Below are 15,813 nucleotides of genomic sequence, written 5' to 3'. Positions count from 1 at the left end.
ACTCACGAGAACACACGTTGACGCACAAACGCGCATGCCCAAGCAGGTTACTGCTGTGCCAGGAGTTCCCAACCTGTGTAGTGGTGCATGCACACCTCTGTTCCCATTAGCTTCCTAGCCCAGACAGCAGAAGGTAGCAGAGATGGAACTGTCTGGTCGTAGTCATTCATACAGAGACTGCCAACAAGCTTGTAGGCAGTGCTGGTGTGCAAAAGCTTTTAAAGGAAATTTGTCACTTTGCCCGTTTACCGGCACAGTGACAAGTTCTTTTAGAGGCCCCAACTTATACTCACCTTCGTTGTGTTCTCCACCACTCCATTCATCTGTTAACGGCATGGGTCCAAACCTGTATAAGTTCCATGGGTATCAGAACTTAGGCAGGGTTATTGACCTGCTCAGTGGGAGAGCCAAATGTCCATTTAAAGCCCAACTCCGGAGAAACATTTTTTCCCTTGCAGTGGGGCTGTGCCTGCACTGCATGGGTATGGGTCAACTGCTTGTTTTTTTCTAGGGGATTGGAGAAAACTTATACTCACCCGATCACCTGCTCCACCTGCAAACGACGCTCCCCCATGATCCAGCAGTGGACTGTTTCTGATGTCCTCATGTCCAGAGAAGGTCTATGGGCGTGATGACATCAGGAACAGTCCACTGCACAAGACTGCTATACGGCACGGGGGGGGGGGTGTTAGGAGCCACACAGACCGGTCTTGTTCAGGGAGGATCGGAGGATTAGGTACGTTTATCTCCATTCCCCAATCCTCTAGACAAAAACACAAAAGCAAGCATATGACCCGTGCAGTGCGGGCACAGCACCACTGAATGGGGAAACTTTTTTTTGCTTGGAGCGCAGCTTTAAGGAATTAAGTCTGTATTTGCATGTAGGGGGCGTTTATTTAGGGGAGGGTCATGTGAGGTGACCCTCTCCTGGGAGCACTTACATCCACTTACTCTTGCAGCTACTAGGATTTCTAAGCCTCCCCTAAGCTGGAGATTCAGGCCCTAATAATGTTTCTTTTCTACAGTGCTTTACTTTGAAGGGCCTCGGCCTTGACTCCATCCTAACAATACCTTGTCTCCAAGCAGTTCTTTTGTAATATGTAATAAAAGCGTGTCCAGCCCCTGATTTCATTTCCAAACTTTTTAATTGGAACGTCAAAGTAGAGGACAGGAGAAAACAGGAAACCCAACGTAATCCAGGGCTCCTACAGAATTTCTGGCTAGCAGTTTCTGAGTGAATCTCAGCATCCAGAAGCTTACAGCTTCCACTGGAGGAATGCAGCCACAAAACAGGAGGTTCTTCTGTATCTCCATTCCAACTCTGACTCTGGAATAGGACTACTTCAGGCACACGGCCTCCAAACACATAGATTGCAAGAAGGTCCAACCCTCTAGGCCCAGAGGTGGGTGTTCTTATTAGGTACACACAGCCTGGACTCACACCAGGACATCTCCCCAAAGTGGAAGCTTACATTACCAATGGAAGTCACTTATTAAAGATCTATTCATACTCTTCTTTTCCTTCTCAATTTACCTCCGTACTGTAGCAAAATAATTTGAGTTATATAAAAAAAGAAAATACATTTTTTTTTTATTTTATTGAAGTATCAATTCTATATACAGTTAAAAATATTCAATGTAATACATCTCATTACCAAAAATTAAAATGCTCATTGGGCACAATTTGTCAATCATTAACATGGAATTTCACCCCATAACCCTGTGATGACAGAGCAGAGATGTTGCGAGGTGAAGTGCTGATGCTGTACCATCATTATTTGTTTCACAAGACCGTCTACGGCCCTTTTGAGAGCGACGAGTAGCAGTCTCGAGTCGTGTTGACACTCTGTGAAGTCTCAGTCCTCTTTCTTCATCTTGAACATTCTCTGGCTGATAGCTTTCAGGCCCCATGAAGCCGCACAGATGGAAAATATTACCTGAAAATGAGTAAATAAAAAAAATATAAAACTATATTTAACATTTTTTTTGTAAAGTATAGCCAAAGGCAAAACTTTTTTTTTAGTTTTGGATAGCGTAGAGAGGGATTAGAACACCTGTCAGGTTTTTATTGCTGTCTGTGCCCCTGTTACGGAGATTCACCCTCTCTATTTGTCCTGTTTACCGTTATCACCAAAAGTAAAAGAAAATCCCACATTTTTAATTAGGGGTAGGCAACCTTTAAGATGTTGAGATCTACCTGGACAACATGGTGGAAAAAATCAAAGATCCCCATATGAGGGGAGGGAGGTGGTGCCCCTCTACAAAAAACTATCAAGACCCTAATAAAAAGACGACATGAAGAACACCTTGTGTGTCACAGTAGTGTCCTCTGCCCCCCTTCACATCATCCCCCCCCCCCCACAGTAGTGTCCTCTGCCCCCCTTCACATCATTTCCCCCCCCCACAGTAGTGTCCTCTGCCCCCCTTCACATCATTCCCCCCCCCACAGTAGTGTCCTCTGCCCCCCTTCACATCATTCTCCCCCCCACAGTAGTGTCCTCTGCCCCCCTTCACATCACCCCCCCCCACAGTACCACAGTAGTGTCCTCTGCCCCCTTCACATCACTCCCACCCCATAGTAGTGTCCTCTGCCCCCCTTCACATCATCCCCCCCACAGTAGTGTCCTCTGCCCCCCCTTCACATCCTCTCCCCACAGTAGTGTCCTCTGCCCCCCTTCACATCATTCTCCCCCCCACAGTAGTGTCCTCTGCCCCCCTTCACATCACCCCCCCCCACAGTACCACAGTAGTGTCCTCTGCCCCCTTCACATCACTCCCACCCCATAGTAGTGTCCTCTGCCCCCCTTCACATCATCCCCCCCACAGTAGTGTCCTCTGCCCCCCCTTCACATCCTCTCCCCACAGTAGTGTCCTCTGCCCCCCTTCACATAATTCCCCCCCCACAGTAGTGTCCTCTGCCCCCCTTCACATCACTCCCACCCCATAGTAGTGTCCTCTGCCCCCCTTTACATCATTCCCCCCACAGTAGTGTCCTCTGCCCCCCTTCACATCACCCCCCCCCCACCCACAGTACCACAGTAGTGTCCTCTGCCCCCTTTTCACATCATCCCCCACAGTAGTGTCCTGCTACCCCCACCCCCACAGTAGTGTCCTCTGCCCACCTTCACATCATCCCCCCCCCACAGTAGTGTCCTCTGCCCCCCTTCACATCATTCCCCCCCCCCCCACAGTAGTGTCCTCTGCCCCCCTTCACATCACTCCCACCCCATAGTAGTGTCCTCTGCCCCCCTTTACATCATTCTCCCCCACAGAAGTGTCCTCTGCCCCCCTTCACATCACCCCCCCCCCACAGTACCACAGTAGTGTCCTCTGCCCACTTCACATCACTCCCACCCCATAGTAGTGTCCTCTGCCCCCCTTCACATCATCCCCCCCACAGTAGTGTCCTCTGCCCCCCCTTCACATCCTCCCCCCACAGTAGTGTCCTCTGCCCCCCTTCACATCATTCCCCCCCACAGTAGTGTCCTCTGCCCCCCTTCACATCACTCCCACCCCATAGTAGTGTCCTCTGCCCCCCTTTACATCATTCCCCCACAGTAGTGTCCTCTACCCCCCTTCACATCACCCCCCCCCCACAGTACCACAGTAGTGTCCTCTGCCCCCTTTTCACATCATCCCCCACAGTAGTGTCCTGCTACCCCCACCCCCACAGTAGTGTCCTCTGCCCACCTTCACATCACCCCCCCCCACAGTAGTGTCCTCTGCCCCCCTTCACATCATTCCCCCCCCCACAGTAGTGTCCTCTGCCCCCCTTCACATCACTCCCACCCCATAGTAGTGTCCTCTGCCCCCCTTTACATCATTCTCCCCCACAGTAGTGTCCTCTGCCCCCCTTCACATCACCCCCCCCCCCACAGTACCACAGTAGTGTCCTCTGCCCCCTTCACATCACTCCCACCCCATAGTAGTGTCCTCTGCCCCCCTTCACATCATCCCCCCCATAGTAGTGTCCTCTGCCCCCCCTTCACATCCTCCCCCCACAGTAGTGTCCTCTGCCCCCCTTCACATCATTCCCCCCCACAGTAGTGTCCTCTGCCCCCCTTCACATCACTCCCACCCCATAGTAGTGTCCTCTGCCCCCCTTTACATCATTCCCCCCACAGTAGTGTCCTCTGCCCCCCTTCACATCACCCCCCCCCACAGTACCACAGTAGTGTCCTCTGCCCCCTTTTCACATCATCCCCCACAGTAGTGTCCTGCTACCCCCACCCCCACAGTAGTGTCCTCTGCCCACCTTCACATCATCCCCCCCCACAGTAGTGTCCTCTGCCCCCCTTCACATCATTCCCCCCCCCACAGTAGTGTCCTCTGCCCCCCTTCACATCACTCCCACCCCATAGTAGTGTCCTCTGCCCCCCTTTACATCATTCTCCCCCACAGTAGTGTCCTCTGCCCCCCTTCACATCACCCCCCCCCACTGTACCACAGTAGTGTCCTCTGCCCCCTTCACATCACTCCCACCCCATAGTAGTGTCATCTGCCCCCCTTCACATCATCCCCCCCACAGTAGTGTCCTCTGCCCCCCCTTCACATCCTCCCCCCATAGTAGTGTCCTCTGCCCCCCTTCACATCATCCCCCCCCCCCACAGTAGTGTCCTCTGCCCCCCTTCACATCACTCCCACCCCATAGTAGTGTCCTCTGCCCCCCTTTACATCATTCCCCCCACAGTAGTGTCCTCTGCCCCCCTTCACATCACCCCCCCACAGTACCACAGTAGTGTCCTCTGCCCCCTTTTCACATCATTCCCCACAGTAGTGTCCTGCTACCCCCACCCCCACAGTAGTGTCCTCTGCCCACCTTCACATCACCCCCCCACAGTACCACAGTAGAGTCCTCTGCCCCCTTTTCACATCATCCCCCCACAGTAGTGTCCTGCCCCCCCTCCACAGTAGTGTCCTCTGCCCCCCCCACCTCCACAGTAGTGTCCTTTGTTCCCCCACCCCCACAGTGTTGCCCTCTGCCCCCTTTTCCCATCATACCCCCAGAGTAGTGACCTCTTCCCCCTCTTCACATCATCCCCCACAGTAGTGTCCTGCCCCCCCCACAGTAGTGTCCTGTCCTCTGCCCCCCTCCCCACCTCCACAGTTGTGTCCTTTGTTCCCCCACCCCCACAGTGTTGCCCTCTGCCCCCTTTTCCCATCATCCCCCCACAGTGGTGTCCTGCCCCCCCACCAGTAGTGTCCTCTGCCCCCCCACCTCCATAGTAATGTCCTTTGTTCCCCCACCCCCACAGTGTTGCCCTCTGCCCCCCCACCTCCACAGTAGTGTCCTTTGTTCCCCCACCCCCACAGTGTTGCCCTCTGCCCCCTTTTCCCATCATCCCCCGCCCACAGTAGTGTCCTCTGCCCCTCCCCCCTATAGTAGTGTCCTCTGCCCCCCTTAATACAGTAGCGTCCTCTACCCCCTTGGCAGTATCTTCCAACTATACTGTCCTCTGCCCTCTTCACATCATCCATCCCCCACTGCAGTGTCCTCTGCCCCCTTCCCCCCACATTAGTGTCCTGGTGTCCTGTTCCCCCCCCCCCCAAAGCACCAAAGCACTGTCCTTTTCCCCCTTCACATCACCTCACCCCCCCCCCCCCCATAGCAGTAGCAGTGTCCTGTGCCCACCCCAAAACAGTGTCCTCTGTCACCTTCACATCACCCCCCCCCACCCACACACACACACACACACACACACACACACACTGTTGTGTCCTCTACCCCCCCCCCCCACCCCCCCCATAGCAGTGTCTTCTGTCCCCTTCACATAACCTTTCGCATTAACAAGCTGGTGATTGGTTGCTAGGACCGCATGGCATCCTAGCAAACAATAACCTGCTGGTTAACCCGAAAGTTTAACTGAAACAGCTCCCGCTCCTGCCCTCCATCCAGTACTGTGCTGCAGACTCTCTGCTCCGCAGTGAGGATGAGAGCAACAGAGGCTGGGGGGAGAGATCGGCAAAGCAGGGCTTGTCAAACCCATTTTAGGTTGTCACCAGAACAGGAACAGGGGGGAAATCTTCCAATGGGACGCTGGTTCTTTTGACAGCCTCACACTTCCTGTTTTGCTAAATATATATATATATATATATATATATATATATATATATATATATATATATATATATATATATATATATATATATACACACAGTATATTGTATATGGCTGCCAGTGACCTCTCCCACTGTTTATAGAACCTACAGAATGCTATACATGTGCACTGCCAAAAAATGTGTTCATTTTTGTTTCATTTGTTTTTTTGTTTGTCTTTCGGGTCATTCGTTATGACCGAAATTCGTTATTGCGAATAAATTTGAAAATTCATAAATTCGAAAATTTGAAAATTCGTAAATTCATAAATGTGAAAATTCGTAAATTTATAAACCTGAAAATTCGAAAATCTGAAAATAAGTAAGAAAATCTAAAAATTCCAAAAAATTCCAAATTTCAAAAATCCAAAATAATAACTAACTAATAATAACTATTAATTTATAGGTATTGGAATTTCCTTTCAACTTTGGCTGTTAGTGAACGTAAGGAATACGACATTATTCGAAGTTACGAATTATACGAAATAACAAATGCCGCATCTAAACAAATGGAACCTAATGAATTAATAATAAATAATAATAATAACATTTTATTATTATTATTATTTATTATTAATTTGTTACGTTTCATTTGTTTAGATGCGGCATTTGTTATTTCGGATAATTCATAACTTTGGATAAATTTGTATCCATTACATTTACTAACAGCCAATTTTGAAAGGAAATTTCAATACCTATAATTTAATAGTTAATAATAGTTATTATTAGTTATTTAGTTATTATTTCTGATTTTTTAATTTTTGGGTTTTCTAATTTTCAGATTTTTGTTATTTACGGATTTTCGTTCTTTTGAATTTTCAGTTTTTGGTTCTTATTTTTGGATTTTCAAATTTTCGGATTTTCGAATTTCTGAATTTTTGGATTTTCTAATTTCGGAATAATTACAGTAATTAAATGGCTTTTCGTTAATTCTAATATTTCCAAATTAACGAATTTGTCGAATTTCGTCAAAAAACTAATTCAGAACGAGACGGATTGCACATGTCTACAGTATGCCCCTCTTAGATCAGAAAATATTCCTACGTTTGTAGGTCCCGAACCTGGAAGACTTTTGTTGCCTACAGTACACACGGTCACACAAAAGTTCTCTGAACTTGCGACTGTCAAGAACGGGGTGACGTACAACACTACGACGAGCCGAGAAAATGAAGTTCGATGCTCCTGAGCGTGCGTCAAATTGTTTCCGAGCATGCGTGGGAATTTTGCGCGTCGGAATTTGTATAGACGATCGCATTTTCGGATAGAAAGAGGAGGTTTGGGGGAATAGGGACTTTTTCAGATAGGAGCTTTTCCCGACCGAAAAATAGAGAACATGCTCTCAATCTTTTGCTGGCTGGAATTCCGCAAGCAAAAGACCGATGGAGGATACACACGGTCGCATTTTCTGACAAAAAGCTCTTATCGGAGTTTTGCTGGTGGAATTTCCGATCATGTGTACGGGGCATAAGAAGAATCTAAAGCAGCCTTCTGCCATTGGAGGAGCAAGGATGGTAATAATTGTAGAGCACTGAAGGGGGATGCTGGGTGGATATTCCTGGTGCTTGATTACTTCTTCTATGGAGATAATAATAATGGTTTGCCTGGAAAATTCCAAGATACAGTATGCAAGGCAAGCTTTAGCGGAATTCCGTCGTGTGTACAGGGCATTAGATGATTTTTACTTATTTATGCAAGGTCCTTCTCCTTTGTGCCATTTTTTTAAATAACAGTGCTTATTATTGTCCACATATCTAAATGATGATAATAGCAGTGATAATAATAATCACTCCAGAATGTTGAACATTTTTTTGTACATCAAAGCCCATATATTTATGAGATTGGCTGGCCATGAAAAACAATGTCCAGCCTCTATCTTGATGGCTCAATGGGATGCTCAGATAAAGAACTGTCTCTATAGGGGCAGGCGATAGAGTTTTTAATAGCAGGGATCTTCCAACATACTGGACAATCTTTATGGGACAGGGTCAGTCCCTCTCTTATCACATGTGCTGCTTCAGTCCATTAGCTAAAAGCAGCAGTGGGTCTTGGTACTGTAGACAAGGGGTCTCCATATTTTCTAAACAAGGGGCCAGTCTACTGTCTTTTAGACTTTAGGGGGGCTGTGGTCAGTGGGAGTAGAAAATGTCCTGGTTTCAATGGCAGTAAACAATGCCCCATCTTTTAGTAGGAAGAATATTGCCCCATCATTGGTGTCAGTGGGAGGAATAGTGCCCCATTGTTGGTGTCATTGGGAGGTATAGTACCCATTATTGGCATCAGTGGAAGGAAAAGTGCCCATCTTTCCTATCAGTGTGAGGAATAGTGCCCCATTGTTGGTGTCAGTAGGAGGAATGGTTTCCCATTGTTGGTGTCAGTAGGAGGAACGGTGTCCCAAGGGCCGGATAAAGGCAAACAAAGGGCCACATCTGGCCCCCGTGCCGCAAGTTTTGAGACTACTGCTGTAGACCGTGGGCCGATATCTCCTCATTCATTACTTTCAGAAGTGGTGGCTGCTCCATTAGGAGCGCAAGAGCATCGCCCCCACCCCCCCCCTAATTTACATGCAGGGTGCCAGACGCATGGATTTCAATGAGGTTTTTTTTAGGCACATGATTAGAGCCTGAGGCTCTAATTGGCTTCAAAAAAGGGTGGGCTCGGGGCACAGAACACTGCGCCCTGAGCCCACCCAGTTGTGTGACAATAGCGAATTAATATTCGCTAAGGTCTTCCTGCTTCTCCACCTGGCCAATCAGGAAGCGGGTCCTGAGACCCGATTGGCCAGGGAGTCTTAGGACCTCCGGCCAATCAGGTCTCAGGCCCCCATTCCTGTTCAGCTGGGAGGAGAAGCAACGGCCCCGGCTCTTCCCTCCGCAAGCTGGAGCGAGGAGCAGCATTGCCTCCTAAGGTAAGTCACCATCCATCTCCCGCAAGGGGGGGCACTGATTACCGCCGGCCGTCTCCCGCGCAGGGGGGGGGCAGTTGGTGCTAGTGCGAGGGGGGCAGGTTTGTTTGCAGCCCCCCCCCAAAAAAAAAAATATTGAGCACCAACCACCACTGATCTTCAGCCTATCTTTGACTAGCATCAGCTTGATTTAGCTCTATACACAGTTGTGGGCATGATAGGTTAATCAGCAAGAAAAATCTGAAATGACATAATGGAATAAGAAACATCTTATCACTGCTGTCCCTGAGAATTCTGCTTGAGGAATACCAAATTTGTGAATAGCTGCAGACTTTTTTTTTTTTATTTGCTACTTAGATACTTTATAGGAGCTAAAATGTGTTGAAAGTGTTCTTGATTATCAGCCATTGTTAACTTGGAATCTTTGCTCCACAGTTGCCTACTTTATAGTCCAAAAACTGATTAGGATGGTCACAGATTAAAGAAATTGTAAGTAACCTGTAAATGTACATAAAGAAACTTTTGAATACAATAAGGAAAACATAGTGAATGATAAAGAATTTTGAGTTTTAATTTCTCAGAAATTTTCATTATTTTTTTCAAACGCAATTTTTGGGAAAAAATACAAATTTTTTGAATTGAAATGCAAAAAAAAAAAAAAAAAACACAATACATAACCCAATTTTTTTGTAAAATATAAAAGATGATGTTACGCCGAATAAATATATACCAAACACGTCACACTTTAAAGTTGCATACGTTGACAAACGATGTAAATTTTTCTATCTATAGGCGAAGTTTAAAAGCCTTTACAGGTTATCACTTTAGATTTAGAGAGGAGGTCTAGTGCTAGAATTACTGCCCGTGATCTGATGTTCGCAGTAATACCTCACATGTGTGGGGCGATCGCTGTTTGCGTGAATGCAGGACCAACTCGTGCATTCGCATGAGCACAGGGGCACTTTCATTATTTATTTTTTTAATTATCAATATCTTTATTTTTTTTATTTTTACACTGTTGCTTTAAAAATGTTTTTTCTTGATCACTTTTATTGTTGTCACAAAGAATGTAAACATCCTTGTGACAGTAATTGGCATGTGACAGGTACTTTTTAAGGAGAGATCTGGGGTCTATGAGACCCCAGATCCCTCCTCTGCCCTTAAAGCAGAAGTAAACGCATCCATTTAACAGTTTAAAAAAAACAGTTACATCTCCAGCACGTGGCGGCACATTGGTTGTGCTCTCAACCAAACTGTCAAACCATCCAATGTCTGGTGTCATAACTGATCACATGTGCAGCATCATGGCAGTTTGATTAAACAGAGGCCAAGATGGCAGCTTCCTTCGCTGAAAACAATAGGAGGGTTTACTTCTACCTTAAAAAGCATTCAAAACACCAAGATTGGTGTTTTCAAATGCTTTCAATTTTTTTTTAAATGGCGCCGTTGATATCCAGGTAAACCAGAAGTGATTTCAGGTCATCGGCTCTGAGTTACCATAGCGGAGAGCTGATTAAAGCCTTCTGCCTATTGGTTCCTTGGGTCTCCCGGTGGGATGAGGGGAGCCTGAGCAAGCCACAGAAGGTGGCGGGAGGAGGGGATGTCCCCTCCCACTGCTTGTAAAAGCAATCCAGCCTCTAAAGAAAAAAACTCAGTTTCTGGATATACAAACAGTATAGCACCACATCCCTTGGTTCATTTGTATATAGGATATTTGTGGGATTTTTTGGGTGCATATTAAATCAATAAGAAAAATTAATTAAAAAGTGTAAATTTTATTAATACATAAAAACAACGCAGTGTGGTTCCCAACATGTTTTGCTCTAAAATAGGGCTTCCTCAGGGGATGCTGTCCAAATGAATATCAGAGCCTTACCAAAATACATTGCAATTGATAATGGTTCAGGGGGTCAAGCAGATAATCTAATACCAAAGACTGGACTGCAGGCAATCACAGGAGGCATGAAAGGACCAGGGAGTCTAGTTTGCAAACAAAGTGAACACGAGGATGAGAAACTCCTATTTGGGGACACTCAGCACATGATCTGAGGTCCTGTAGGGAGTGTATGTCTCTCCTTGTGGTTTCCAGCTGAAAAACTTTTTTTTTTTTGGAAACTATACTATCTGGTCCTTTCATGCCTCCTGTGATTGCCTGCAGTTTGGTCTTTGGTCTTATGGTGTCTGCTTGACCCCCTGAACCATTATCAAATGCAATATATTTTGGGAAGGCTCTGATATTCATTTGGACAGTGTCCCCAGAGGAAGCCCCATTTTAGGGCGAAACATGTTGGGAACCACATCCTCGTGCTGTAACTTTAAGGACTGTACTGTATGAGTCTTTTCTAATGCAACTGCGTTGTTTTTATGTATTAATAAAGTTTACACTTTTTAAAACCCCTTCCCACCGACCGTACGCATATATGCGTACTCGGCTTTCCGGGGTTATACCGGGATGATGCCCGCAGCTGCAGGCATCATTCCGGTACCGTTGTTTACAGCCGGCGATCGGCTACCTGTGTATAACAACCGATGCGGCTAAAAGCCGCTCGGCTGTTATACCGGAGGAGCGGGAGGGGACATCCCCCCCTCCCGCCGCCTCCCGCCGCTGTTACCGGGCCTCCCGTGCGATCGGGAGGCCCGGTGTCCGTTCGGCTGCCTTCGGCGGCTGGGGGCAGACTGGAATGAAGCTGCGAGCGGCTTTGTTCCAGCCTTCTTGTTGTAAACGCGGAAGCGACGTCATGACGTCACTTCCCGTTTACTCGGCTGCCAATGGCGCCGAATTTAAAAAAGTACACAGTATTCAGAATCGCCGTTTTCGGCGATCTGAATACTTTGAAGTGTAAAGGAGGGATGGGGGGTCTTTTAGACCCCCCATCCCTCCATAAAGAGTACCTGTCACCACATATTACTGTCACAAGGGATGTTTACATTGCTTGTGACAGCAATAAAAGTAAAAAAAAAAAAAATTTAAACACAATTTATAAAGTACAATAATAAATAAAATAAATAAAAAAAAAAAAAATTTTAAAGTGCCCCTGTCCCCGCGAGCTCGCGCAGCGAAGAAAACGCATACGGAAGTCGCGCCCGCATATGTTAACGGTGTTCAAACCACACATGTGAGGTATCGCCGCGATCGTCAGAGCGAGAGCAATAATTCTAGCCCTAGACCTCCTCTGTAGCTCAAACCTGGTAACCGTAAAAAAATTTTAAAGCGTCGCCTATGGAAATTCAAAGGTACCGTAGTTCGTCGCCATTCCACGAGTGCGTGCAATTATAAAGGGTGACATGTTTGGTATCTATTTACTCGGCGTAACATCATCTTTTACATTATACAAAAAAATTGGGGTAACTTTACTGTTTGGATTTTTTAAAATTCATGAAAGTGTCACTTTTCCAAAAATTTGCGTTTAAAACACCGCTGCACAAATACCGTGTGATAAAAAATATTGCAACAATCGCCATTTTATTCTCTAGATTCTCTGCTAAAAAAATATATATAATGTTTGGGGGTTCTAAGTAATTTTCTAGCAAAAAATACGGATTTTAACTTGTAAACACCAAATTTCAAAAATAGGCTTAGTCATGAAAGGGTTAATCAATTTTTCCTATTGATTTAATATACACCCAAACAAAATCCCACAAATCTCCAATATACAATCCAGCCGCTAGTTTTTTTTTTTTTTTTTTGTTTTTAATTCTTTTTTATTGAGTTTTTGCACAAAATACAAAACATAAAATAAACACTGACCCAATAGACAACATGCCTACTGGGTTGGCCACACAGGGCCATCAACAAGAACTAACATAGTTCAAACTATCCCCTTCCCACTCCCCCCACCGACCAATGACCCAACCAACCAATGACCATAGGTAATATACTTATCTATGAAGGATTGTGCACCTTAATATTGTTACATAAATTCACTATGTCTTTCTTCGGATTAGTAATAATTCAATCCAGCCGCTAGTTAACAGCTAGAATTGCTTTTACAAGGGAGCCGACTGCCAGTTCTAAAAACAGCTCTGGAGTGATCATCCTGGTATAACCACCCAAAGTCCAGTGACGTACGGGTACGTCGCTGGTCCGGGAGTGCTAACAAAATTAACAATTTTTGTTCCACTGGCCAAATGTTGCGGTCACCCTGGTTGTTAACCACATTCCTGCATCAAAATTTTTTTTTTTTTTTTTAAGTCGTTTTTTTTTTATTTGTAAAAGTAAACTTTGTCTAAGCAGCTAATTGAAATGCAGTTTCCACACTGGCGCAATTTTGCCAAAATCACTTCGCTTATCCCTAGTGTTCAAATAACAACACTACCGGTAATGACAGCAACAAGCAAGTCCCCAAGGAGCCGACTAATAAGTACCAAAAATTTGTAGCCAGAGTGCATTTGTTGCCTTAAGCAACGAATCCCTTGTTCCTAATGAAAGCAGAACCAGCTCTGCTCTCACCGCAGCTTTCTTCGCTCCAGCGTTCATAAATCAGCCTGCCAAAGTCCATATTTCCGCCATTAATGGACTACAGAACAGGGTTTTGGCTCCCTATTCAAGAAGTAAGCTTCTATCTCCAGCAGTATTGCAAAAAAAAAAAAAAAGACCAAAAGTCTATATGTTTGCTTAAAGGTTGGGGAATTTCTGTCGGTGTTCTGCCAGGAAGTGGACCTCCCCAACTGATTCTTTCCAAACCTCTGAGCCATAAACCGTATCCTACCAGGGTTTATGCTCCAGATCCATCCCCGAAGGTTTTCAGAAGTTGGCTAATGGAAGCGGTATTAGTCCGTCCCACTGGAGGCCTTGTTTTTTTGAGATAATACACAGGAAGCACAGATGCTGATAATTTTCCCACTTGCCACTTCTGACTACCTGTTCTGGCTCTCAACAATACAGGCAAGCCCTAACAACGGACATTAATATCCAGCTGTTTTAAATAAGTGTTGGAATTACACGTTCATACGGCCCAAGTTGAAAGAAAATACTTCTAAAAGCGATTTTTTTTTTTCCTTTTTTTTTTTTTTTTTTAGGGTCTCCAGGAAGTCTGCGTATCGGACTAAATAACCACATCTATTGTGCTGCTACAGAAAAGCAGGAGTGGGGATGGAAATAAAATTTTTAAGTGGAAAACAGTTTAGAAAAGTGATATGCAGCACAGCTGCAAAAAGGTTTTTTGGACTTCAGGAAAAAAAAAAAAAAGTCATTAATATCTGTATTTTTTTCTGATCGGTATTCTTAGGGGGAAATTCGGGAAAGGTGAATTACTGAAGTATTATCTCCATTTCTGGGTCAGTGATCAACAACTGTGCACATAAGGCATCGTTCCACAAAGGGGAAGTGTGACTTCAATGTCTTAGATGAAGGCAAACATTTACCAGTTCCTCTGTAGGCTTGTGCACATAGGCCTTCAAGGGTCAGCCCACTCAAAAGTGATATTTCAGATTTTTGGTAGATGCTGGGAGTAAAACTACCTGCCAGTTTGTTTTTATCACCTAGGACAGGGGGTCTCCAAACTTTCTAAACTGTCAAGTATCAGGTGTGACCAGAGCTGTGTGGACGGCAACAGAGGAACAAACGCAGGTAAGGTGAAAATATATGATTTATTAAGATAAGTGAATAAATACAACCACCTCCAATATACTACAATGTGCAACCAACCAACCACCAATAGAAACCCACAAATAATAACAGACGAATATATACAAGTAAAGGGGAATACCAGAATCATAAACAGGGCCAGGCCAGGGTCGTCAACGGGAGGTCAGCAGCTGGATGGATGGATCACAGGAGGGACGGGTACAGGTACAAGGCTCAGGGTCCAGGGTTCAGGTAACAGACAGGATCAGGTAAGGGTACAGGTGCAGATGCAGATACAGAGCTTCACAGGTTCAGGGTCAGGGCGCAAGGAAAGATACCAAGGCCAGGCATTAGTGTGTCTGCCAGGTACTTATACACACCTCCTGCAATCACTCAGGTGATGCCTGATTGCAGGAGATGATGTCGGCCCCACACTGCCAGGAACCACCCGCTGGTGGACGCCAGTACTGCGGCCCAAGGATCACATAATACCGCCAACAGGGGAAGGCTCCCCTGGTGTTGTAATATGTTGCCCGATTTATGTATAATGTTGTATTGGAGTGCCATGTTGACCAGAAATTCAGTTGAATTGTCCAAGTCAACTGAATTTTAACATATCAAGGGGACAGCTGAAGACTCTTTGATGTGTTGATCTTATGCAAGTCTACCTAGGTGTGTGAGGTGAGGTATGGTCTGTAAACCTAATTGTACATTTCAAAGGGTACATTGTTTAAAGGACCATAAAAGAAGTATTTATTGATGGTAATTAGACTTGAGGGGGTAACAATAAGATCAAAGAGTATTTTGGGTTGACCTAGCAGAAACTCCCTCCTAGTGGACTAGTATTTCAGAGAGGACATTCAAGCTGGCATTTAGTTTTAGTATAGGCTGGTCTGTGTATGAAGGCACCGACCTAGGAACATGGGACTCTGAATGATATACTCTGCTGGATATTTTTGTCATCTGTGGACTTTGGACTTTGTTCTGTGTTGGAAGTCAATAAAGTGCATCTCTCTGGAAGAATTGGGTTGCTGCGGAAGAGTACTTACTAATTATCATACCCACGATACTACTATACTATTATCATATTTTATATGACTACACCTGGCAGTTCCAGACTCCCAGGAGACACCTGCTGGTGGACCACAGTCATGCACGCCAAATGTCAGACAGTATCATCAGCGGGTGGAACCTTTCCTGACATAAACAAAGGGCTAGTTTACTGTCTGGGGGGGGGGGCTGGACTGTG

General features: G+C 45.6%; 1 protein-coding gene across 1 annotated transcript in view; it reads right to left on the bottom strand.

Moving 5' to 3' along the window:
* Window positions 1-1,579: 1,579 nt before the first annotated feature.
* Window positions 1,580-15,813, bottom strand: part of AGMO (alkylglycerol monooxygenase) — a 314,856-nt gene continuing 300,622 nt past the window's right edge. The window contains exon 13 of the mRNA XM_073629523.1: window positions 1,580-1,937. Coding sequence (XP_073485624.1) covers window positions 1,857-1,937 — 81 coding nt within the window. The 3' untranslated portion in view covers window positions 1,580-1,856. The remainder of the gene's footprint in view (window positions 1,938-15,813) is intronic.

Source organism: Aquarana catesbeiana, linkage group LG05, assembly GCF_042186555.1.
Source record: "Aquarana catesbeiana isolate 2022-GZ linkage group LG05, ASM4218655v1, whole genome shotgun sequence".
NCBI lineage: Eukaryota > Metazoa > Chordata > Amphibia > Anura > Ranidae > Aquarana > Aquarana catesbeiana.
This window is presented reverse-complemented; position numbering and strand designations above follow the sequence as displayed.